Source organism: Salmo salar, unplaced genomic scaffold, assembly GCF_905237065.1.
Source record: "Salmo salar unplaced genomic scaffold, Ssal_v3.1, whole genome shotgun sequence".
NCBI classification, from domain to species: Eukaryota; Metazoa; Chordata; class Actinopteri; order Salmoniformes; family Salmonidae; genus Salmo; species Salmo salar.
In genome coordinates this window covers 201,421-224,986 of record NW_025548050.1, presented here as the reverse complement: position 1 = coordinate 224,986, position 23,566 = coordinate 201,421, and the positions used below count along the sequence as shown (strand labels likewise).

General features: G+C 43.9%; 1 protein-coding gene across 1 annotated transcript in view; it reads left to right on the top strand.

Annotated features, from left to right (window-relative positions):
- Positions 1-23,566, top strand: part of LOC106595488 (serine/threonine-protein kinase WNK1) — a 163,052-nt gene that overhangs the window by 102,458 nt on the left and 37,028 nt on the right. The window contains 10 exon segments of the mRNA XM_045711886.1: positions 203-291; positions 6,960-7,179; positions 7,386-7,665; positions 9,542-9,735; positions 14,108-14,386; positions 16,445-17,224; positions 17,227-17,424; positions 17,427-17,749; positions 19,907-20,020; positions 23,116-23,235. Coding sequence (XP_045567842.1) covers positions 203-291; positions 6,960-7,179; positions 7,386-7,665; positions 9,542-9,735; positions 14,108-14,386; positions 16,445-17,224; positions 17,227-17,424; positions 17,427-17,749; positions 19,907-20,020; positions 23,116-23,235 — 2,597 coding nt within the window.

Sequence of the window (23,566 nt, the reverse complement as noted above, 5' to 3'; positions counted from 1 at the left end):
TCAGAAGTAGTTTTGTAACTGAGGCCTCCTCTCTTTTTCTCTCTCGCTCACTTTGTTGCTGTTTCTCTCTCTTGATTCCTTGGCCTTGATCTTTCCACTGGACGCCCCCTGCTCCATAATGAGGTGAAGTGGGGGTCTCTGTCGGCCTCATGCTTCAGCTGGCACATTGATTTAATGTTCTCCTGTGTTTCTGCCCCCACAGGGAGTCAAACCGGCCAGCTTTGACAAGGTAGCCATACCAGAAGTGAAGGAAATCATCGAGGGATGCATCCGCCAGAACAAAGATGAGAGGTGAGCTAGTGTGTGTGTGTGTATTCTGTACACAAACACACACACCTTGGGGTGCTGTTTGTCCTTTCATCTGTCATTCACACACATGATGTTCAGAGTCTGAGGGTGGCCTGAAGGCCTTGGTCAGCCTGCTGCTTAGTTCTACAAACAGGCCCAGCACCAAGGCACACACACACACACACACACACACACACACACACACACACACACACACACACACACACACACACAACACATGATGTTCAGAGTCTGAGGGTGGCCTGAAGGCCTTGGTCAGCCTGCTGCTTAGTTCTACAAACAGGCCCAGCACCAAGGCACGCACACACACACACACACACACACACACACACACACACACACACACACACACACACACACACACACACACACACGTGAATCACTACATAAATCTCCCACAGTTTGTGGACAGAGTGTTTCCTTTTCCACTCTCTGTTCCTGTTGAACCAAAACAAGAGGAACTGAACCTGTATTACTGTCTCTAGCTGACAACTACCTGTCTGTCAAAACCCCTCACCACTGTTAAATATGAATGTCACTCATGGTTGCCTTGACTACGTGTCAGTTTTTGGATGATTTAGTCTAGAGCAGTATTCTTCAAAGTCGGGGTCGCGACACTGAAGTGCGGTCGCCAAAATACAATACAAATTAACAGTAGCAAATATTTTATGGGACAATATCCAAAGCTTTTTGGAGAAAGATCATTTGAAAGATACAATTGTATTGAATAAATATATTTTGGTTTATTTTCATTTTGATAAGAGAGTCTTGACCTCCACAAACAAAACCAGCTTCATTTGCCGATCTCCTTTTCATTGCTTTTTGATTTCTTTAACTTGTTTTCTGTGTTTTTATTTTTAAGCAAATCAATTAAACGCAGCACATTCTGGGATACGAAACACTCAAAGTGACCTAAAACATCACAACACACAGAAGGAGGCGTACAGATTTAAAATGCTCCCTTGACAAATTGCATTGAATTGAAGGTTATTTGTTGAGTGTAAGGTTGTCATTAGATTTGTGGTGAGGTCGCAAGATATTAATGGGAAAATAATAGGGTCCCCTGATTCTACCGTAAAAATGGGGTCCCTGCTGAAAAAGCTTGAATCCACCTGGCCTAGTCGGGGAACAAACTGACTTGTTTTGAAGGACACTTTTTTTTGTAATGTATTTTTGTTGAAATGGTCATCAGTCATGTTTTACTACAGTCACTCTCAGGAAGATTTACAGCCTTCATGTTTAACTACATGTCAATCCTGTCAAAGAAGGCTTTGTTGATGAGTTTTTCTGAGATGTTTTACTACACCTCAGTATTTGAAAGGTATATACTGGGTGTCTTTTTAAAGTTTGCATTTGAAGGTCAAATTTACTCAGTGAGGCCAGTTGAGTAGTGAATGAATTTGTCATTGAGAGAGAGGCTGGAAAGACTGCTCTCTCACACACAGCTAAGAAATCAATATATCACTCTGCTATACTGCATTGTGTTTGCACTGTGCAGGCTGTTCAGGCCTTGAACCAAGGGCAACAATTTTGCATTAGTGCATTGAAATATGAAATGTGGGGAGGAATGCAAGCATCAATATTTGGTAATTTGTTGTAAGATGAAACCCCGGTATGATGTTTCACTGATGAAGCAGTGGAAAGGTTGATGGTGACATGGCTGTCTACCTCGGGTGCTAGCTGTTTAACAATGCATGAACACTGGGAGATCATCAAATCCCCAGCAGTTTAAATGTGGTTTCAGTAGCCAAGCCGCCAGTTGGATTAATACATCTATGCTGTCTCCTACTAGTAGGCTTCATCTCTCTTTTATTGTCATTCTAATAAAAGTCTGTGTGTTTGTATTATAGACATAATATCATACAACACCATGCAACACCATGCAACAAAAACTAACTCCACCCTTGAGAAAAGAAAAGTGCAGTAAAGCTTTTAATATGTGGCTAGGATGTTACTGCCACTAGTCTAAGTATAATCAAGCAATGTTTTTTCCTCGCTCTGGGTCCTTAATGATGCATGCTTGAGGTTTTAGACAGAACAATGGATAAAAAGACCGACTTAAACTATGTTGTCTAACAACATCATTTGTATGTTTACTATTTAAACTAAAGCCTTGGGTTTTTCCCCACTTTGTCATTCTCCTGGTACTTGAAACTAATGTTGCATGGTTGAGGTTTGTTAACTCAACGATGCATGGAAAGGCTGGCTATACTGTGCAGACATTCTCACTGTGTTTGTTATCATGACTATAGCCTTGTTTTTTCACACTGATTTATATACAGCTCTGTCTAAAGTACCAGAAGAATGACAGGTTAATGATTGAGGTTAACTTAACGATGCATGAAATGTATGACTTAACTATGCGGTCGGTCTCAACAATAATAGTATGTTTGCTATTTAAACTAGACTCACTAGTGCAGGGCTCTGCAACCCTGTTCCTGGAGAGCTTTTTACCTTGTCAGCTCCGGGATTCGATCTTGCAGTCTTTCGGTTACTATTCCAACGCTCTAACCTCTAGGCTACCCGCCGCCCCACATACGCCGCTGCGACTGTTTATTATCTATTCTGTTGCCTAGTCACTTTATCCCTACCTATATGTGCATAGCTACCTCAGTTACCTCGTACCCTGCACATCAACTCATTGTTACGCATTGTGTATTTATTCCTGGTGTTATTATCTTTCTATTTTTCTCTACGTTGTTGGGAAGACCCGTCAGTCAGCATTTCACGGTTAGTCTACACCCTGTTTACCATGCGACAAATAACAATTGATTTGATTAGGTTTGTTGGTGCCTAGTCGGCCTACATTGATGATCCATCACCTTAATGGGGGTTCAAACACTGCATTCATCCATAAACTGACATGTTTTTGTGTGTGAGTGTGAGCTGTCTCACCCTGTGCTTCACCCTGTGCTTCCCCCTGTGCTGCACCCTGTGCTGCACATGTATTCTGCTCAGTCATGCATTAAACATCACTGTAATATAATAATGAACTTAGCAGACATGCACATTTATCCAAAGACACTTACCAGCTGAGCCTCACATGATGATAAGATGTCCTGAGAGGTAACATTGTGCCTTCAATAATGCCCGTTGTCTGAGTCATGGATAGTAAATATACATAGTTATTATAGGATATAATTTATGGATAGTAAATATACATAGTTATTATAGAATATCATTTATGGATAGTAAATATACATGGTTAATATGGGATATAATTTCTGGATAGTAAATATACAGTTGTGGCCAAAAGTTGAGAATGACACCAATATTAGTTTTCACAAAGTCTGCTGCCTCAGTTTGTATGATGGCAATTTGCATATGCACCAGAATGTTATGAAGAGTGATCAGATGAATTGCAAAGTCCCTCTTTGCCATGCAAATGAACTGAATCCCAAAAGGACCAGCTGACATCATGTCAGTGATTCTTTCATTAACACAGGTGTGAGTGTTGACAAGGACAAGGCTGGAGATCACTCTGTCATGCTGATTGAGTTCGAATAACAGACTGGAAGCTTCAAAAGGAGGGTGGTGCTTGGAATCATTGTTCTTCCTCTGTCAGCCATGGTTACCTGCAAGGAAACACATGCAGTCTTCATTGCTTTGCACAAAAAGGGCTTCACAGGCAAGGATATTGCTGCCAGTAAGATTGCACTTATATCAACCATTTATGGGATCATCAAGAACTTCAAGGAGAGCGGTTCAATTGTTGTGAAGAAGGCTTCAGGGTACCCAAGAAAGTCCAGCAAGCGCCAGGACCGTCTCCTAAAGTTGATTCAGCTGCGGGATCGGGGCACCACCAGTACAGAGCTTGCTCAGGAATGGCAGCAGGCAGGTGTGAGTGCATCTGCACGCACAGTGAGGCGAAGACTTTTGGAGGATGGCCTGGTGTTGTCGTGTCTTTGGGGGTACCATTAAACGGAAGATATGTTTATCAATTAGCTCCCTGTAATTATTATCACGCGATTAAACTGATTAATCGTTTAATTGTAATTAACTAGGAGATCGGGGCACCAAGGAGAATATTCAGATTACAAAGCTATAATTTTCCTAATATAACTTTCCTGTACTATAATATTCTATTCTATTATAGTATAGGTCGATTATCTTCTAAGTTTAAATGGTGTATTTACCTCTAGTCCAGTCTCATTCCAACACGTCATAAATTGTTGTATCTGCACGAACCCAGTCTTTACTAAAATCATCCATACATCAATTGTCTTAAAATCATTTATTTACTACACTAAGTAATTAACAGAAAAACATACAAACAGTAATTATTGTCACAAAGGATTGGTATCGGAATGTGCCCTACTGGCTAAACAGGCTGGTCGGCCTGTTGAACAATGGGTCATAAATGGTCAGCTGAGAAGTTTAAACAGAGTTCATTAACAATTGACAATTGAAGGCTCACTCATTCGGGAACAATTGCAATCAATATATATATTTACGCTCAGTGTGTCGTTCTGATTCTTGTTGGAGAGTAGTTCTGTTGGGGAGTTTTGTCCGCGTTCTCTCTCTCTCTCTCTCGGTTAGAATGGATCTTTCAGAGCGACATTCATTAATGTCGTCATCGAATGGTTGCTTCGTTGGTCTTCGCGTTCAATGATATAATTTACTTAGCTGCAGACTAATAATTAATATCAAAAACTTGTTCTTATTCTGTCAGTATCGATAGTCTAAAAGTTAACCACGTGGTATGGTTCACTTTCAGTAGAGGAATTACATGGTAGAACCTATGTGGCCACGGAGTGTAGGCCTGGTCTGGAGAAATGTAAATCAGGGAGTGTTTTATAGTGCCCATAGAACAGCTTGTCAAATGACGCCTGGTCCTGTATGGGTCCCTGGGGGCGTGCCTATGACTGAGTTAGATTTGTATTTCTGTAACCAAATCTATCACATTACATCAGTACAATAGCATCTCAATGTCTTACAAAAGCTTTATCCTTATTAATACATTCCATACACCCATATGATGCAAGTCTTAAGCTGAGTCTATTATATAAACAGTTTTATGGTAATATGGCTATATTGTCTCTTCTGAGTATCACAAAATGGTGCCAAGCGGATCAGTTCGTAGCTGGATTCTTCACCAATCTTCCATACCTTCTCCAGAACACAAAATGTCACTTGGCTCTCCAATTCTATGAGTTGGAAGAATTTCCTGTGTCTCTCTATGGGCCATGTGGCCAGAGACTCTCCTGGAATTTTAGAGTTTTTACGACCTTTTACACACAGGGTGGATTGTGTGCAAAAGGGAGGGGTCAACTGTCCTCCCTGTACCAAAAGAGGCCAACGTCATGACAGTGTCAAGAAGGGCAGCAAAGAAGCCACTTCTCTCCAGGAAAAACATCAGGGACAGACTGATATTCTGCAAAAGTTACAGGGTTTGGACTGCTGAGGACTGGGGTAAGTCATTTTCTCTGATGAATCCCCTTTATGATTGTTTGGGGCATCGGGAAAAAGCTTGTCCGGAGAAGACAAGGTGAGCGCTACCATCAGTCCTTTGTCATGCCAACAGTAAAGCATCCTGAGACCATTCATGTGTGGGGTTGCTTCTGAGCCAAGGGAGTGGGCTCACTCACAATTTTGCCTAAGAACACAGCCATGAATAAAGAATGGTACCAACACATCCTCCGAGAGCAACTTCTCCCAACCATCCAGGAACAGTTTGGTGACGAACAATGTCTTTTCCAGCATGATGGAGCACCTTGCCCTAAGGCAAAAGTGATAACTAAGTGGCTCGGGGAACAAAACATCGATATTTTGGGTCCATGGCCAGGAAACTCCCCAGACCTTAATCCCATTGAGAACTCGTGGTCAATCCTCAAGAGGCGGGTGGACAAACAAAAACCCACAAATTCTGACAAACTCCAAGCATTGATTATGCAAGAATGGGCTGCCATCAGTCAGGATGTGGCCCAGAAGTTAATTGACAGCATGCCAGGGTGGATTGCAGAGGTCTTGAAAAGAAGGGTCAACACTGCAGATGTTGACTCTTTGCATCAACTTCATGTAATTGTCAATAAAAGCCTTTGACACGTATGAAATGCTTGTAATTATACTTCAGTATTCCATAGTAACATCTGACGAAAATATCTAAAGACACTGAAGCAGCAAACTTTGTGAAAATTAATTTTTGTGTATTTCTCAAAACTTTTGGCCACGACTACATAGTTAATATGGGAAATAATTTATGGATAGTAAATATACATAGTTAATATGGGATATAATTTGTGGATAGTAAATATACATAGCGATTATGATAATTTATGGATAGTAAATATACATAGTGATTGATAATTTATGGATAGTAAATATACATAGTGATTGATAATTTATGGATAGTAAATATACATAGTTATTCTAGGATATCAATAAGCCATAGTACTAGATGTCAGCACACAGCTCTATTGCAGTCTTTTAGGCCAGCCCACACAGAGTTGTGTAATGTCCTCTGTAAATGGGCTAATAGATTAATCATGCACCATGCCGAACTTATTTGATGTAATAAAACCTGTTTTGACCTTGTTTGTTTGTTCATGCTAAACTCTTTCATCAATCTCCCCCTCTCTATTTTCCCCCTCTCTCTTCCCCTCTCTCTATTTTCCCCCTCTCTCTTCCCCATCCCTCCTCCACTGCCACAGATATGTCATTAAGATCCTGCTGAGCCATGCGTTCTTCCAGGAGGAGACTGGTGTCCGTGTGGAGCTGGCCGAGGAGGACGATGGGGAGATGATCGCTATCAAACTGTGGCTGAGGATAGAAGACGTTAAGAAGCTGAAGGGAAAGTACAAGGACAACGAAGCCATCGAGTTCTCCTTCGACCTCAATAAGGACTTCCCCGAAGATGTGGCACAGGAAATGGTACGGTTTATTGTTGGTTGGTTGATCGATTGATACCGTGTGTTTTTGTTATAAGTAATTGATCTGGTGATTTTAAAAACAAAACCACAACATCAATGAAAAAGGTGGCTGGATAGAGGTGTAGAAGCTCATCACTGAGAGAGATCTTGTGGTGACTGTTAAAACAGATTGACTAGTCATGGTTGTTCCTTCTCCTGTCCCAACAGGTTGAGTCTGGCTATGTGTGCGAGGGAGACCACAAGACGATGGCCAAGGCCATCAAAGACCGAGTGTCTCTGATCCAAAAGAAGAGAGAACAGAGGCAGCTGGTCAGAGAGGAGTTGGAGAAGAGGAATCAGAAGCAGCAGCAGCCCCTACAGGCAGCAGAGGCCCTCAGATCCCCCCAGCAGAGTCAGTCACCCCCCCAGCCCCCCATAGCCCAGACTGAGAAGGAGGACCCAGAGATGGACCAGCAGCAGTACCAACAGGCCAACACCTCCATGACATGTATGTGGACTAGGCACAGCGTCTCACTCAGGGATGTGATTTATTTACCGTGCATTCAGAAAAGTATTCAGACCCCTTCACTTTATCCACATTTTGTTACGTTACAGCCTTATTCAAAAATGTATTAAATAAATAAAAAATCGCGTCAATCTGCCCGCAATACCCCATAATGACAAAGTGAAAGAGGATTTTATACATTTTTGCTAACTTATTTAAAAAATGTCAAAATCTTATTTACATAAGTATTCAGACCCGTTATGAGACTCGAAATTGAGCTCAGGTGCATCCTGTTTGAATTGATCATCCTTGAGATGTTTCTACAACTTGAATGGAGTCCACCGGTGGTCAATTCAATTGATTGGATATGATTTGGAAAGGCGCACACCTGTCTATATAAGGTCCCACAGTTGACAGTGCATGTCAGAGAAAAAACAAGCCATAAGGTTGAAGGAATTGTCCATAGAGCTCCGAGACAGGGTTGTGTCAGCACAGATCTGGGGAAGGGTACCAAAAATGTCTGCAGCATTGAAGGTCCCCAAGAACACAGTGGCGTCCATCATTCTTAAATGGAAGAAGTTTGGAACCGCCAATCTGACCAATCAGGGGAGAAGGACCTTGGTCAGGGAGGTGACCAAGAACCCGATGGTCACTCTTGACAGAGCTCCAGAGTTCCTCTGTGGAGAGGGGAGAACCTTCCAGAAGGACAACCATCTCTGCAGCACTCCACCAATCAGGCCTTTATGGTAGTGGCCAGACGGAAGCCACTCCTCAGTAAAAGGCACATGACAGCCCGCTTGGAGTTTGCCAAAAAGGCACCTAAAGGACTCTCAGACCATGAGAAACAAGATTCTCTGGTCTGATGAAACCAAGATTGAACTCTTTGGCCTGAATTCCAAGCGTCAGGTCTGGAGGAAACCAGGCACTGCTCATCACCTGGCCAATACCATCCCTGCGGTGAAGCATGGTGGTGGCAGCATCATGCTGTGAGGATGTTTTTCAGCGGTAGGGACTGGGAGACTAGTCTGGATCAAAGGAAAGATGAACGGAGCAAAGTACAGAGAGATCCTTGATGAAAACCTGCTCCGGAGTGCTCAAGACCTCAGACTCAGGTGAAGGTTCACCTTCCAACAGGACAAAGACCCTAAGCACACAGACAACACAGGAGTGGCTTCGGGACAAGTCTCAATGTCATTGAGTGGCCCAGCCAGGGCCCGGACTTGAACCCGATCGAACATCTCTGGAGAAACCTGAAAATAGCTGTGCAGTGACGCTCCCCATCTAACCTGACATAGCTTGAGAGGATCTGCAGAGAAGAATGGGAGAAACTCCCCAAATACAGGTGTGCCAATAATGTAGCGTCATACCCAAGAAGACCTGAGGCTGTAATCGCTGCCAAAGGGTCTGAATACTTATGTAAATGTGATATTTCAGTCTTTAAAAAATAAAATACAAAATTGCAAATATTTCTAAAAACCTGTTTTTGCTTTGTCACTATGGGGTATTGTGTGTAGATTGAGGGGGACAAAACGATTTACTCAATTTTAAAATAAGGCTGTAATGTAAAAAAATAAAAAGTGGAAAAAGTCAAAGGGTCTGAATACTTTCCGAATGCACTGTATATTCTATGATTATCGAGAATGCGCCAGGAAATCAGGAAGACAATGTAGTTGATATCATATATCTCTCAATGGCTCTCTTGAACTGGATTTCTCTCTCGCTCTCATATATATATAATCTCTCACACACACACACACACACACACACACACACACACACACGGTGGTAGTGTGTGTGTGTTTCCACCTCTCTCTCTCCCTCCCTCTCCCCTCCTTTCTCATCTGGTCACTGTGTGTGTTCTTGTCCCCTCCACCTACAGCTGACGGCGCGGTGGACAACGGCCAGGGTTCGTCCCTGTTCTCTGAGTCCCATCTGGGCCAGCTGACCATGTCCTATAGCAACATCCCTGCCACCCAGCAGCAGCAGGGCCAAACCCAGGCCCCCTACCCCTCCCCTTCCCCCCAGCAGCAACAACAGCAGCAGCAGCTCAATGCCTACCAACAGCAGAACATGGTAAGTGACGAGTCGGAGGGATTTTGTATATTTCTTTTGTAGTTCTTAGGAAGATAGAAGTGAAGTGAATTGCAGTGGAGTTTGTAGTTGTAATATGCATGAGAGTGATGTCTGAAGAGTGGATTTGGAGCCAGTTCCCTTTGAGATGAGGTTCTCAATCTTTGAAATGGAGACATCTTTTTCCTTCCCGGCTGCCCTCTCAGGTTTGTCCTGTAGTCCTTTATAATCCCACATCTGTTTGTGCTGTCTTGCCAACTCCTATGGTCATTGTTACACTAATCATGACAATTATAAGAGGAGTTTCCAATACAGCAGAGACATGTCTGACATCAGGCTACTGTAGTCCCACGAGTTCTTCAATTTCACATTTCACTCTTCTTGGAAGCGCGGTGGTGGACCAGCAGCTGCCTTCTAACCCACTTATTCAGTAATGAATAAATGACAAGCTCAGTGGCAATTTTCAGAGAGAACCAGAGGTCAGGTTTTACAGTTCTTCTTTCAACAGTAACGCTGATGGTCTTGCTGTTTGCCAAGAGACTCCAAAACCAATGTCTGGAACAGTATTCTTCAGTGTATTGGGAGGAATAGGGCCTTTATAGAATATTAAACTGGCTGTTAATTCGGTGTTTTAATATGCTCTCATATTTCCCCTCAAGCTAATACAAGGAACAGGACAGGAACAGGTATAGCTTTTAGTCATACAACAATACCAGAGCATTTTTAGATTGAAAGTTGAAACCGAAGACCCAGAAAAACGAACAAATTTAAGGAATCCCAAACACAGTCACACAAGACAACGGTTGATCTTCGCCCAAAACACACAAATAAAGGAATTTCAAACAAATATGTTAATCTACACCCAAAATATATAGCCTAGTCACAAATGAGCTGCCCTTCCTGCTCCGTAGGTACCCGTCTGTCTCCACTAACAGGGCTTAACCCCACGGTCACCCCTAAAGGTCAAAAGTTCAAAACCTATTTTCTAGAACACATGTGGGTTTAGAAAGATGTATAATTAACACCATCCTAAAGGGTTTAGACAGATGTCTAATTAACACCATCCTAAAGGGTTTAGACAGATGTCTAATTAACACCATCCTAAAGGGTTTAGACAGATGTCTAATTAACACCATCCTAAAGGGTTTAGACAGATGTCTAATTAACACCATCCTAAAGGGTTTAGACAGATGTCTAATTAACACCATCCTAAAGGGTTTAGACAGATGTCTAATTAACACCATCCTAAAGGGTTTAGACAGATGTCTAATTGACACCATCCTAAAGGGTTTAGACAGATGTCTAATTGACACCATCCTAAAGGGTTTAGACAGATGTCTAATTGACACCATCCTAAAGGGTTTAGACAGATGTCTAATTGACACCATCCTAAAGGGTTTAGACAGATGTCTAATTGACACCATCCTAAAGGGTTTAGACAGATGTCTAATTGACACCATCCTAAAGGGTTTAGACAGATGTCTAATTGACACCATCCTAAAGGGTTTAGACAGATGTCTAATTGACACCATCCTAAAGGGTTTAGACAGATGTCTAATTGACACCATCCTAAAGGGTTTAGACAGATGTCTAATTAACACCATCCTAAAGGGTTTAGACAGATGTCTAATTAACACCATCCTAAAGGGTTTAGACAGATGTCTAATTGACACCATCCTAAAGGGTTTAGACAGATGTCTAATTAACACCATCCTAAAGGGTTTAGACAGATGTCCAGTATATGAAGACCATCCCATAGGTTAGCAGCCCCAGTCATGCTCTTGGGTCTTCAGTCACAGTGACTTACAGGTAAGTACCAGAATTAACTAGCCTTTGATCTGCCAAAAGTGAGAACAGCTGCAAGTTTGTGAAATCAGTTACTTTGTGTGTTTTAGTTCCTGGAGTACAGTTTGGTCAGTTGTCTTCTACATCTTTTGTTTTAATGAATTGAACTGTTGTTTTGCCCCATGTCAGTTGGTTTGATTAGCATTTCTGAACAGAAGGATGCATGTTGGAGAAACCAGAGTCACTCAGAAGTAAACAAACTCCACGCTTAGAGTTTGATTCCTTTTTCCCCTCATACCTTCCACATTGCGCTGCATCCTCAGTTATACCATGCATCTCGTTCTAGTACAGTAGCCTGCCCCCCCCCAATCCCAACCAATCATTTCTGGTACATATTATTAATAGTTCTCATGTTGGTATTTCTCATTATTTGTGTTGTTTGTATAGATATTAGTTAGCTGTGCAAGCTGTCAGGGCCTCCATCAATCCCATACTGTTTATTTTAGAGGTGCCATGCTGGTGTTTTTAGGCTCTCTGTCTGGCACACTGGGCAGTCACCTCAGCCAGCCATCACTCATCAGTGTGAGACGCATTGAATCACAAGCCTTGTTACTGGAGCCAACTCAGTCATCTCCATAGTGTCAGTGAATTATAGCTCACTAGACCTTCCTAAAGCTATGGAGCTGTCACCACAAACCATACACCTGATGCCATATGTTACACTGAGATTTCCAAGCTGTTCAAGCTTATCAAGTATTGTTTGCATTCAACCTGGATTCCACATTAATTCCACCGTGTGTGTGTGTGTAGTCTTTGGTAAGCTTGAACAAAAATGTATTGGGCATGACAACCACAGCCACTTTTAAATTCTGCAATCATTTGACCATTGTTAGGTTTTATTTGACCATCAGGTGCCATTACTTTACAGTGAATCAATCTGCTGAATGATAGTGGTAGAAGTGTTTAACTGATATTGCCATTAGTCCTAAATGACATATTTGACCTTGAAACAATGCCTAGCTCCTGCTATTATTACATCTGAATAAGCAAAAACACAGCTGTATATCAATCAAATCCAACCTGAAAAAGGCTTGTGGACTTCATATTTTGCGGTCCATTCTTACGCGTTGTGTTTTTCATACTGAAAGATGGGATTGATTGGTGTGTCTATGCAGTCTGCTGCACTACTTTTTGGTTCTAAGTTTTGTGTCATTTGAGATTATTTTATGTCTTCCTCTTTGTCAATTTATTTATTGTGTGTTATGATCAAATGTTATGGTTCCCTGTGTGAAATAAATCACATCACTTCTTTTCAGTAAATCCCCTTTTAACCGCTGTACTATGTTGACCTGTTAAACATCTCATTGGATGTAAACAATGTTTTCACGAGTTCTACCAGCTGTTCCTGGGCTGCAACAGAATTCACTTCTGGAAGGTTCCATCAACAAAGCTGTGATTTACTTTGAGAATGAGTTCATAGCCCTTCATCTCTTGAAAGCCCACACTGTGCTGGGCCTTGCCTTTTAGTAGTATCCTCTGCTATCTTATAGCCAGTGGCACAGTAACCAGTAGGCTTCACTAGACTATAACCAGTAACCAGTAGGCTTCACTAGACTGTAACCAGTAGGCTTCACTAGACTATAACCAGTAACCAGTAGGCTTCACTAGACTATATAAACAGAAGAATTGACTAGGCACAGTGTGGATGAATAAGGAATAAGCGTCATCAACCCTCAAATCAACTGTTCCCTGACCACTCTTGGTGGAACATTGATTTCTTTTTAGGCCATTGTGTAGAATCAGCAAGGTGAATGTGTCTGTGAATCATTGTACAGACAGAGCAGACTGTGCCTCTGGTACACTGGCATTGCCAAGTCCCCTGCCAGGCAGCTGGCTAACTAGCTATATTTAGTTTCCTGCAGCAGAGCAGTACACAGTCTGTGGCTGTGATTTTCCTTTCAGCCTCACTATGATTTAGAACACTGTCTGCGTCTGAAATGGCACCCTATTCCCTATATAGCGCACTCACGTCTGACCAGGAGCTTAGATCTCTATAGGGAATAGGGTGCCGTTTTGGACACGGACACTGGGATTGGTCTGAGGGTAGAATATCTTCTTAAATGCCCTAGATAGTGGTGCAATACCACTACATTGAATGGTTCTTATTCAGGTAGTTTCATTTAGAACAAAGCCGCAAGAAATAGATTAGAGCTTCTTTAGTTTTATTTTAGTCATCCTAGCTTGTTAATAAACACTTTAGATGACCTAGAAATGGCTCTAGTTCGCACATCTAGAACTTGAGATTGTAGATTACTTTTCCTTTTAATCAGTTTTACTTACCTCTTATCTAACCTCTTTCTGTTTCCAATATGCTCTTGCCTGATTTTTTGAAACCTCTTTCTAACTTTCATACTCCCTTCTTCTAATGCCATGTGTCTCGTCTTTATTCCATAGTGTTTATCGTGTCCCGTGTTATCAGATCTTTAGATCTTTCAGCTCTGTTTGTCACCTCTGTTCACCTGTGTTTAGTTCACCAGTGTTCCATACATTCTATGGTTAATTGTCCTTCCCTCCTTCCTTCCGCCTGCAGCCTCTCTCACCACCTCCCCGCCACCGCGGCCGTAGCATGTCCGTTTGCGTCCCCTACTTTTCCTCCACCCCTCCTGCTCTGTCCTGCCTTCCCAACCGGCCCTCCACCCCTCCTCCGGTGCTCTCCGCCCCCCACTCCCCCTGCCGGGGGTCGGACGACGGCGACACGTTTGCGGGCCGGCTCTCCAAGGCCCTGGAGAGTGTCCTGCCCCTGCATTCCACCCCGCCTCGCCCACGGCAACAACGCCGAGCCAGCCTCCCGGCGGTGTTTGTCAGCCCTGTATGTTAGAGCATCTCTGGCCACAGAGTGGTGTGAACCAGGGTGTAGTCTGGTGGAGCTGGGACCGGAGCTCAGTAGGGCTATCTATGGGTATCTGAAACAAGGAGAAGGAGAGACGAGGGACAAAACAGTAGAGACATATAGAGAGACATAACAAATAGAGAACAGAAAATCTGATTATTGTGTATTCAAATTAATATTTAATCCACTTTCAGATACCTGTGAGTGAACCCTGCTGTTCTTTGCTTCGGGCCTCTCGCCAGGCGCCCTGTGCTCGCATTAAATACAGACTGCCTGGCACTTCCCTTACTCTCCTAGTGAGACTGGTCAGACTGCTGCTACAGTACACTTCCCTACCCTCCTAGTGAGACTGGTCAGACTGCTGCTACACTACACTTCCCTCCTAGTGAGACTGGTCAGACTGCTAGCTACACTTCCCTTCCCTCCTAGTGAGACTGGTGCTACACTACACTTCCCTCCTAGTGAGACTGGTCAGACTGCTAGCTACACTTCCCTTCCCTCCTAGTGAGACTGGTGCTACACTACACTTCCCTCCTAGTGAGACTGGTCAGACTGCTAGCTACTCTTCCCTTCCCTCCTAGTGAGACTGGTCAGACTGCTAGCTACACTACATTTCCCTTACCCTCCTAGTGAGACTGGTCAGACTGCTAGCTACACTTTCCTTCCCTCCTAGTGAGACTGCTAGCTACACTTCCCTTCCCTCCTAGTGAGACTGGTCAGACTGCTAGCTACACTACATTTCCCTTACCCTGCTAGTGAGACTGGTCAGACTGCTAGCTACACTTTCCTTCCCTCCTAGTGAGACTGCTAGCTACACTTCCCTTCCCTCCTAGTGAGACTGGTCAGGCTGCTAGCTACACTACACTTCCCTTCCCTCCTAGTGAGACTGATCAGACTGCTAGCTACACTACACTTCCCTCCTAGTGAGACTGATCAGACTGCTAGCTACACTACACTTCCCTCATAGTGAGACTGGTCAGACTGCTAGCTACACTTCCCTCCCCTCCTAGTGAGACTGGTCAGACTGCTAGCTACACTACACTTCCCTTACCCTCCTAGTGAGACTGGTCAGACTGCTAGCTACACTTTCCTTCCCTCCTAGTGAGACTGGTCAGACTGCTAGCTACACTTCCCTTCCCTCCTAGTGAGACTGGTCAGACTGCTAGCTACACTTCTCTCCCCTCCTAGTGAGACTGGTCAGACTGCTAGCTACACTACACTTCCCTTACCCTCCTAGTGAGACTGGTCAGACTGCTAGCTACACTTCCCTTCCCTCCTAGTGAGACTGGTCAGACTGCTAGCTACACTTCCCTTCCCTCCTAGTGAGACTGGTCAGACTGCTAGCTACGCTACACTTCCCCAATATGAACAACAACTCAAACAACACTTTAGTTTGTCATCTCAGCCCATTTTACTGGAGTCACAAGACACAATATGAGATGTAGATTGAACTATTGAGTAGAGTACATTCAGTCAGATCTATGTACAGTAGTTGGTGTGGTCACCTGTTTTATCCAGGAATCCACTAAAGTCTTCATTAAGCAGCAGGTACAATTTCAATTAGCATGAACATCATTCACTGTCAGCTTCAAAGGTTTAAACCCCCCAAAATACACATCATGTAATATAATGTAATGACTTACATCATCATCATGCTAGATAGTTTTGTATATAAGGTGCAGTTTATAGTTAACCATTTAATGTCACAGTAGCAGCAGTCTGTTGACCTTAAAGGAAGCCATCTTTGCCACATCTGCATTTAATTTCATACCTAGAAGCTATTATACTGTCTGTCTGTACCCTCATCTTTTGGTTAAGTTCTTCATTGGTTTCTTTGCTAGATTCTTGACTTTCTTTATCCGTTGCAGGGATTAATGCATTAGCAGAAATGTATAGCACTGCTATCTCTCTTGTTCTCTTTTGATATACCTCTTCACCCTCTTCTCTCTTTGTATCTCTCTGAATACTACAGTATATAACGGTGCTTCTCTCTCTCATGAAGATGATGCATCTATCTATAATCTTATGTCACTTCAGCCGCAGTCTGTGACTCACCAGTACAGCAGTGGAGGAGGAGTCTGGGCCTCAGCAGGCCTTCCGGACCCCACGCCGCCTCTCTTTCTCCCCTCCATCCTGGAGCGCCCCGTCTCCTTCTCACCGCCGCCTGCCTGCCCTCCCTCCAAGGCCTACAACGCCCAACGCCGCAAGAGCACGTCTATCTTGGAGGCCCATACACGCCACTTCCAGCCTGCCTACCCCCGCTACGCCAGCAGTCTGCACCCCTACCACCCAGGGATGGAGGGGCTGGGCATGGGTGGAGGAGGAGGAGTGGATGGGCACCTGGGAGTGGATCCCTCGTCCCTCTTCATGGTGCCCGGCTACGGTGCTCCGAGGCTGGGGTCATTAGGAGAGCCCATGCACCAGCACCTCCAAGGGCAGTCCCTCCAGGACCCTCTGTACGGGTACAAGGACGTGAGGGCAGAGCAGCAGCAGGAGGAGGTGGTGGAGGCTGTGCGGAGACTGAGTCTGAACCAGGCAGCGTTGCTGGATCACTTCGAGGCCATGGCCTATGGGGGCTACCCCATGACTGCTCACCAGATCAACCAGATCAGCTTCCACCAGCAGATGCAGGCCGCGGCAGCCGCCAGCCTGGCCGTGTACGACCCTCCACAGCCGGCCTACGCCCAGACCTACCACCCCCACATGCAGAGTCACATGCGCCACAGCCCCATCCCTCAGCTGCCACCCATGAGCACCTTGAGCCCGCAGGCCTCGGGTACTACCGATGGGTACCAGCTGCAGCACTCCGCCTCCTTCCCCAGTCCGCTCCCCCAGTCATGGAGCCCCCGCAAGGCAGCGTGTTCGAGTTCCACGTCCAAAACATGGCTACTGCAGCGGCCGCCGCTGGGGCCGACTCTGGCGTGCTGGCCTCTAGACTGTACAGGGCTCGCCGCGGCTCCATGGACCTCAACCTGGAGGAGCAGGGGGGACCAGGAGGACAGTCAGGGGGTCTGGGACCTACAGCCGCCTGCAGCCAGTCACTGAGGAACTCTACAGTTACGTCAGCCCTGAGATGCCTCTCCCTCCCGGGAGCCTGCTACTGCACCAGGGCCAGAAGGACTGCAGCCCGGAACCTTCCAGTGACTCCATGGCCTCCTCTGACTGTGGAGATTTCCACTCTCCTCCGCCCCAGTTCGGGGCCGCCTCGGCCGCCCAGTCCATCCCACACACCTTCTACGGGGCGGAGGCTGGGGGGAGGGACGCCACTGCAGAGGGCCATGGAGTGGGCCACCCCCAGCCAGCAGACCTTTCTGTTTGTGCCTCCCTCCGAGACCCCTGGGCGTCAGTCCTCTCACGTTAACGTACTACACACCACCTGGGCCCGACAGACGAACGTCCAACCCGACCTCTCGTACCACGAGTTTCCTCTGGCCATGCAGGGAAACCCTGGGCTGGTACTTAGACCATCTCTCTCTTATTGGATAGCAACCCTCAGCCGTCTACCCTCCACACCAACCCTGTCTTTATCACTTACATGATTCATTTTGTTTCATGGTTGTGGTTTTAACCCTTTCCAGCCATGACTGCCTACACTCAAGGGTCCTTTTTAGGAGGTGCTACTCTTCAGGAAACACTTAGAAACCTGCTGTTTAAATCCCCTAGTTCTGTTGATGGTATGTTCTCTTATCACCTATGGAATTATATGTATTGGTCTCTTAGAGTAAGTAAGATTTTGTATGTATGTTCATATATGTAATTATATGGATAAATGTGTGTTTGTATTGGTATACAGTGAGGTAGAACTGCATATTGTACATACGAATCCAAAGTCGAATTGGGCCTTATTTAATATTCAAAAACACCAATTTGTCAAGACACTACTGTATGGGAATGGGGTCATTCTTGTTGTGAGTAATAATCACACACTTGTTGCCACATGGCTTTGAGGATTTGTATGATCCAACACACAGAAACATACAACAAACAGGGGGTTTAGACCAGTTTAACTGTTCACTTGAAGCTTACATTATTTACATCATAAAAATGTTTCTTTAATTTTTCAACTATATTTTCAAATTATTTAATTTAATTTTAACAGTTTGTACAGTAGCACTGTCTAGTTGGCTGGAAATGGTTAAAACGGTATTTCTATCATTTATTATCTGTTGCCAAGGACACCAATCCCAGTAACAGTTCTATTGGAGGTGTTGCAGCACGTCATGTGCCATATAATCAGCTAGTGACCAATAGGAAGACTTTACACTCAAGGGTCAGAATTCATCCATTAACCCTTAGAATGCTGACATTATCAGCCATCCCGCAGCCTCATCTTTTGCTCTGAGCAGCGCTCTTTTTTTCTCGCTTCTTTTTATTGATTTTATTTAGCAATTTTATTGATTGTTTTATTTTCATCTGTACTTCTTCCTACGTAATGCTTTCTGCTCCTAAAGCCTCTTGTTTTCAGTGGTAATGTCCTGAGAACAGGGGATGGCAAGGTAGGTGGTCAGCCTGGTGCAACTATACTTGTGTGAGCTCACTCTCTAGTGAGTGGTTGAGCTGAGCTTGGGAACAAGTATACTTGTCTGCAGCCTTCTAAGGGTACTTCTTAGGGTTGGTTCAGAAGCTAAATGCAATCATTACATGGAATGTAAAAGGTTTCAATCAACCAGCAACAACAACAAAAAACTGGTTTTTCTAAATATATTTAAAGGACACAACCTGTTTCTTCTATGTGCTCTGTTGAGCAATAACATTCACAATGTAATGAATCATCTATTAGCCCTACCTCGTGCATGAAGCCTACTCACTCCCCCCAACTGACCCAGCAGTGGATTTTGTTACCTGTTATGTACACCTGTGGATGTGAGTTGCACATGCATACACAAGGAGTCTTGGAGATTCTCTGGAGAGTCAGAGAGGGGACACTTTATGTATGTATGTATGTATGTATGTATGTATGTATGTATGTATGTATGTACAGTAAAGTGAGCCAAAGCTCAGGCTAGAATACAGTGCTGTACAGTGAGCCAAAGCTCAGGCTAGAATACAGTACTGTACAGTGAGCCAAAGTTCAGGCTAGAATACAGTACTGTACAGTGAGCCAAAGCTCAGGCTAGAATACAGTACTGTACAGTGAGCCAAAGCTCAGGCTACAATACAGTACTGTGCTGTACAGTGAGCCAAAGCTCAGGCTACAATACAGTACTGTACAGTGAGCCAAAGCTCAGGCTACAATACAGTACTGTGCTGTACAGTGAGCCAAAGCTCAGGCTACATTACAGTACTGTGCTGTACAGTGAGCCAAAGCTCAGGCTACAATACAGTACTGTGCTGTACAGTGAGCCAAAGCTCAGGCTACAATACAGTACTGTGCAGTATGTCCAAAAGTCACAAATAGATCTTAATTTACGTTTTGTGTTCTCTCTTGTGTCCATATTTCTATCTCCCTCCATATTGTCTCTCCATCTCTTCACCTATCTCTCTATCCTATTGAAGCAGGTGCAACAGATCCCAACCTCCCAGCCCAACACTGGACACCCTCTGGCCCCCCAACTCCCAGCCAGTCCCCGTCGCCCACCAACAGGTAAGGCCCCCTCACTCCTCAGGCCTCTGGTAAGGGATTGGGACATCCTCATAGAGGGGAACATTGAGACATTGCCGGTGTAGAAAAGGGCCAACTTGTACACATCCTCCACACCAATCCTCCCTCTCCTGTGTGTTCAGAGTACAGATGCATCGTCATGGCAGCCAGACGGTGTTTTTGTTTTGATTGGTCTGTCTGTTTTTAATCTTGAGAACAGTATTCTCTCCTGTGTGGTGTGAAAGCTGTGGCGTGGCCCGGCCCCTGTGGTGCCTCTTTCTCTCTCACACTGTGTTGTCTGTCTCTTTTAGCATGGAGGTTACTACGTCACAGCGCTCCCCTCCGCAGGTAGACAAACAACACATTCAACTTTGATATGAGCACCTCTCTCGCACACGCACTGTCTGCTTTATCTCTTGGGTCTTGTGGCTTTTCCCTTTTCTCCAATCCAACATTTAATTTCCTGCTGTCTCACGAACAAACAGAACTGTAAGTGAAATGGCTGTGATGTGTATTTGCCTACAGTATAGCAGGGGTGAAAGTAATGTAATGTCTTCCTGGTACAGAGGCCTCCTGTGTGTGGGTACGCACTTGTTTTTTATGGGACTAATCATAGAAGGACATATAGCATCTCTATGGGCCTAATCATAGAAGGACATATAGCATCTCTATGGGCCTAATCATAGAAGGACATATAGCATCTCTATGGGACTAATCATAGAAGGACATATAGCATCTCTATGGGCCTAATCATAGAAGGACATATAGCATCTCTATGGGCCTAATCATAGAAGGACATATTGCATCTCTATGGGACTAATCATAGAAGGACATATTGCATCTCTATGGGACTAATCATAGAAGGACATATAGCATCTCTATGGGCCTAATCATAGAAGGACATATAGCATCTCTATGGGCCTAATCATAGAAGGACATATTGCATCTCTATGGGACTAATCATAGAAGGACATATTGCATCTCTATGGGACTAATCATAGAAGGACATATAGCATCTCTATGGGACTAATCATAGAAGGACATATAGCATCTCTATGGGACTAATCATAGAAGGACATATAGCATCTCTATGGGACTAATCATAGAAGGACATATAGCATCTCTATGGGACTAATCATAGAAGGACATATAGCATCTCTATGGGCCTAATCATAGAAGGACATATAGCATCTCTATGGGACTAGTCATAGAAGGACATATAGCATCTCTATGGGCCTAATCATAGAAGGACATATAGCATCTCTATGGGACTAATCATAGAAGGACATATAGCATCTCTATGGGACTAATCATAGAAGGACATATAGCATCTCTATGGGACTAATCATAGAAGGACATATTGCATCTCTATGGGACTAGTCATAGAAGGACATATTGCATCTCTATGGGACTAGTCATAGAAGGACATATAGCATCTCTATGGGCCTAATCATAGAAGGACATATAGCATCTCTATGGGCCTAATAGTATTGATTTGTCATTTAACTTTTAAAATGTATTAGCCTGCCTTTTTAATGTGGCATTAACACAGCCAGTCATGATGTTTTCATCTGATTGTCAAACAGTTACTTGAAAAGGCTAATTTAGGCTATGTTACTCAGGGGGAAAAAAATAGTTAGACCTCATTTACATATTTTCTGCTTATAATTTCGGACATTTGGTAGGTTATTTGTTAGTCAACTTGTGTCTGTAATTTAGATACATGCAGCTTCTCTTGTGTCATTACTTGATGCTCGTCCAGAATATGAAATAAAGCCACGCTCACCAGAATATTACAATACAGCGATAGAATGATCAATGCATCATCAACAATCTACAGTAGTTGACATCGGTAAAGTTGTTCCTTTTATTTCCGCTACTCACGCGCAGCGAGGACATTTAGGGACCAACGGAGATTTCCAAATGACATCAGTTTGACCGGTTTCTAAAGAAATTAGAAGCTGTGAAAAAGATCCAACATGTTTCTGATAGTATTTCAGTTTGTCTTGGATGGGTATTTTATGTGGTTGAAAATGAAATACTGTCAGCTTTTATGTCGCTGAAAGAAATTGTACGTTTAGGCTAAACAACAGTTCCCTAAGCATCACTCCTCTTCCTGAAACAAAATTAACATTTGGTTGAAATTTTACTCAGAGGAACACTTCATTCTACATTCAGTGTCCATACTTTAGTTGCTCTTCTAACTATCAGGCTACTCCACTCTAAGATCATTCCGGCATGCATACCGTTTGATAAAAGCAAAGAGACTTACCGGACACCGAAAAGTGTTATGAATGACATTCGGTGATTGATTGTCATAATTTGGCCAACAAAAGTCTTGTAGCCTGAATTTGATGCTTACTCTGCTGTCCATCCGCGTCGTGGTCTCGGCCACTCATCTCTGCCTTATTAAAATGTCAGTGTTATCCTCGAACCACTCCACATTTTGGAGTCTATCGGCTCATTTCTAATGTGACTGACATGATGGATAGATTCCAAGAAAACTGTAGGGTTATCACACTATGTTTTTTAACTGTTGTGTTAGACTCACGTTTTAACGGTATGGCGTACCCCAACTTTCTTTTGCCGGTACTCTGTACTGGACCGTTCCGGCTTCCCTTCACCCCTTGCCTATAGATTATGTTAAAAAGATGAGCTGTAGGTTAAGCCTGTGCAGTACGTGTGTCATTGCTTTTCATCAAGTCACAAGGTAAGATGGCCGAACGCCAGAGAAATGTTTTTGAATCGATGGGAATGTTTGCCCCCAAGGCAAATTGTAGCATCAAATTGTAGCATAACTAGATTTGATTGATAGGTTCAACTGTTTAATTACAGTGAGATAATGGGGGTGTTTTTTGCTATGAAGCTCTACTGATATGTGTCAAGTACGCATATGGTCTTAAAGAGACAGTTCACTCAAAGTTTGCAGATATTTTTATTTTAAATTATTGTGCTTATCTTTTCCATCCGTGGGATTGAGGCTGGTGTGGGGCATAGACTCATCTCAACATTAGACTTTTGAGGTCAAAAACATCTGACAAACTTAGTGAACTGTCCCTTTTAACTTTTCTATGTACGTCTAGTCATGAGTTGACTGTTTCTGTCTCTCCTCCGGACCCCCCTGCAGGCCTCTCTCCCCCCCACCTCCCAGCCCATGGTCTCTCAGCCCCAGCAGCAGCAGGCAGGCAGCACTGTGGTACAGAGCCCCTCTCAGACCCAGCTACCCCCTGGACCACAGCCCACACAGGTAAGGGACCAACACACACATACATACACAAAGAGTGCACATGCAAATACTGGCACTTAACCACACGCTGTGCACACATTTCATATCACACACACACACACACACACACACACACACACACACACACACACACACACCTTAATCAAGTTAGAGTGAGGGTCCCCAAAAACAAACAGGTAACAGACTCATGTATTCATATTCTGTCAGATACTGTATGCATTCATACAGACACATTTTACACAAGCCCACATATAAACTCAGCAAAAAAAAGAAACGTCCCTTTTTCAGGACCCTGTTTTTCAAAGATAATTTGTAAAAATCCAAATAACTT